The sequence below is a fragment of the Hippocampus comes genome, unplaced genomic scaffold, assembly GCF_001891065.2.
Source record: "Hippocampus comes isolate QL1 unplaced genomic scaffold, H_comes_QL1_v1.1 scaffold384, whole genome shotgun sequence".
In the NCBI taxonomy this organism is placed as follows: Eukaryota; Metazoa; Chordata; class Actinopteri; order Syngnathiformes; family Syngnathidae; genus Hippocampus; species Hippocampus comes.
Genome location: NW_017805700.1, coordinates 749,621 through 753,162, shown reverse-complemented (window position 1 = coordinate 753,162; position 3,542 = coordinate 749,621). Strand labels below are relative to the sequence as shown.

Below are 3,542 nucleotides of genomic sequence, written 5' to 3'. Positions count from 1 at the left end.
CTCATTATTACTCCCATATATGACCTACTGTGTGGAAATATGGGGTAACGCCTGTAAATCAAACACACTCCCTGTCTTAAAACTACAGAAAAAAGCAATCAGAATAATCAATTGGTCTAAATATATCGAACCCACAAATCCACTATTCATCAAATCAAATACAATGAAATTCTATGACCTGGTTGACTTCAAAATTGCCCAATTAATGTATAAAGCACATAACAATCTCCTTTGTCAAAATATCCAGAAGCTTTTTGAAATCAGAGATAGTTGTTATAATCTAAGAGGTATTAATCAATACAAAAAATCCAGAACAAGAACAAACATCAAGCAAAGGTGTGTATCAGTAATAGGAGTTAATCTGTGGAATAAGCTTGAGATGGATCTGAAAATGAGTAAATCGTTGGACTAGTTCAAAAACAAATTCAAAAGATTAGTACAAAAAAACTACATGAATCAGAATTAAGAAGATAAATTTGATATACTTAGAAAATATAGTATTACAAATCTTTGTTCTTGTTTTGATTTATGATCAACTTATCAATTGTACTTAAGAAATCCAGTAATTATAATGAATATGAGAAAATTGAAACAAAAAGGAGAAAGAATAATTATATATATACAAACCGAAAGGTGTATGCATAGAAAAGTATAGTATACATCATGGTAAAAGTATTTGATGATATGTAGACTTTTTCTTCTTCTTTGTTTTGAAAAATGATCAATTCATATTACTACACAATAAGGGGTAGGACAAGATAAGTTGTTTACTTCTTCCTACTCCTTTGAGCATACAACTGTGATGATGTGTGTTTTTCTTTTACTTACTTTTTTGATTTTCCTTTCATAAATTTTGCTTGCCTTTGTCAATCTGTTATTGTGTGTACTATATATGCTCAATAAACAATAAACAAACAAACAATAAACAGATAGTTGTAAACGCACCAGGTGCACTGTTCATGGCAATATCAACTCCACTCTATGCAGCACCACTGAGACTGTCCCAAAAGGTCTCACCGAATTCGTTCGACGGTCTCAGTTGTGGTGGTATTGTGGTGGAGGAACTTTGTACGCTAAATTGTCCTCCGAATGGTCAGGAACTTGTGTGTATGTTACTGGAGTCCAGCAAACAACTTCTTTTGATGTGAATGATGATGTGTGAACATTCAACAATACAGACAGGTCGAAAAGAGATGTGGATAATGATGAATCAAAAACTCCAATTACACGGAATACCCCTGTCTATTTTTATGCAATTGGTCAACCTCGAAATATTCCAGATGAAGATAAATTGTTAGATGAAGTAAGCGTAGCGTTCACACAGCTGCCTTTCATACGTTATCTTTTTCCAATGACCACTTATAAGCACACGGAACTAATCAATTATTCGAACCACAAGGTTAACACTCGAACACATTACATCTTATTTGGCTACTTTATTTTATGATACATTTTTCAATATCAGTCTTTTGATTTTCCCTACATGTCCATCTTTATTGTTTTCACTGTCAGTGCTTTTGTTTTTTTCAGTGTCACCGCTCTCTAAATGTAGTCAGCTGAAGTAGAAATTAAAACCATTTGAAGAATACAAGTGATGGAGTACAAGCAATAAGTTGCTAAATTATATTGAAAATTGATGTTGATAAAATGTTTAATTAAAAACTTCCCCAAAAAGTTCAAGGAATTCCAGTGATCCATGCGTGTCGCTTGATGTTTGTCCTTTTGCCATCTCAACCTACTCTTTTGTCCACGCAGCAGTACAAGTACATTGACACCATCAAGGCAGCAACCTGGGGAAACAAGATTTAATGTTTAATCTGCTGTTGGTGATCAGGTATATTTTCTGAAAAAGATCTTTTAACGGAAAATGCAAACCGAAATATTACAAATATGGTGGCAAACAAACTCATTATAGTCTCGGAATGACTCTTTTCAGCAGCTGCTGGCCATTACGGTTTCTTGAATTTCACATTGCAGTTCCAGTGCAGAGCGTGCGCGTGTGTGCCTCCTTAAATGTTGATGACCATCATCACATAATGTAACTATCAGACAACGATTACCCAAATAAATTCATTTACAAACTGATGATTTTATTTCAGGTTTGTTTATTAATTGAGGGAACAAGAACTGTTGAATGATACCCGGCCGTGTGTGAAAAGTACTTGCACCCATGAGTTAATTGTGGCTAATGACATTTATGGGAAAGCTGTCTGTTCGCTGACACCCAAGCCTGACTATCTGTTCAATCAAGAAAGCACTTGTCTGGACCTGTCTGATAAAATTAAATCAGCCAAAAGCATCCACTGCCGTTGAAAGCAAAGAAGAAAGACAATGATGGGAGCCATTTTCCACAAATAGAGAAAAACATTCCATGTTATGCTTTGGTGACCCTTCTGGGGAGTAGCCAGACCACAAAAATGACCCCAAGAACAACGACTCAAAACAACCCAGAATAATATATAAGGAAGGGGTCAGCAACCTTTTCTGATGCAGAGAGCGACTTCTTTGGTACTGATTAACGCAAAGGTCTTCCAGTTTGAGACACACTTCTGAAATAACTTCCTCAAATTATTTTTTTATTAATTCAGCATGTATTGTATTGTATTGTATTAATGATAGCATTCTGGGTGGCCCGGTGGTCCAGTGGTTAGCGCGTCGACCTCATAGTGCAGAGGTAGCGGGTTCTATTCCAGCTCCAGCCTCCCTGTGTGGAGTTTGCATGTTCTCCCCGGGCCTGCATGGGCTTTCTCCACGTACTCCGGTTACCTCCCACATTCCAAAAACCTGCATGGCAGGCTTATTGATAAGATAAGATAAGATAAGATAAGATAAGATAAGATAAGATAAGAAAACCTTTATTAGTCTCACAATGGAGAAATTCCCAATTCACAGCAACAAAGTTATGAAAGAAGTAGAAGAACAAAATAATACAACACAACACGTAAGACATAGGCGTGCAATCTCAACCACTTTTCTGCATCCTCTTTGTTGTATGCAGCAGTTATAGATGAAAGAGGAGAGGATCAAAGTGTCCTTTCACCAGTGGATCAGGGGTGTTGTTAAGATATGATTCCTCTCTGTTAGCTGGATTTGAAAGAAACAATGTAGAATGCTGTTGAAGGTATTTCCTGCTTACTGTGATTACAATCAGCTTTGGTACCCCCTCACCCCACTACTTTTATGACCCCTCCAGAGGACATGTCAACATCAAAAGAGGAACTGTTATCTCAAGTATCTGTGTTGCAGCTATTGAGGGACTGCGCTTTGCTATGAGTACTATTGATCTCAGTCTCTTTCCTGAACATCTGTTTGCACGCTTAAAACAACGTATGTAGTGTTAAAGTTTATCTTCTTCCTCCTTGGTTGATTAACGGGCCCCCCCAAGTGTCTTCTGTTGTCCCCCCGCACCTTGGGTTGGTCCCTGATCGCTGCTAAGCCCCCCTGGGAAGACCTCTTATCTCAGGATGTATGCACAGCGGGGGTTCTGGAACTTGCCATCACACCAAATGGTGGGTAGTGGTGGGCTAGGCTCCCCTCCCCAC

At 37.8% G+C, this 3,542-nt stretch overlaps 1 protein-coding gene across 1 annotated transcript in view; it reads right to left on the bottom strand.

Annotated features, from left to right (window-relative positions):
* Positions 1 to 1,223: 1,223 nt before the first annotated feature.
* tspan1 (tetraspanin 1) overlaps positions 1,224 to 3,542 on the bottom strand; it is a 62,420-nt gene continuing 60,101 nt past the window's right edge. The window contains exon 7 of the mRNA XM_019882643.1: positions 1,224 to 1,790. Coding sequence (XP_019738202.1) covers positions 1,731 to 1,790 — 60 coding nt within the window. The 3' untranslated portion in view covers positions 1,224 to 1,730. The remainder of the gene's footprint in view (positions 1,791 to 3,542) is intronic.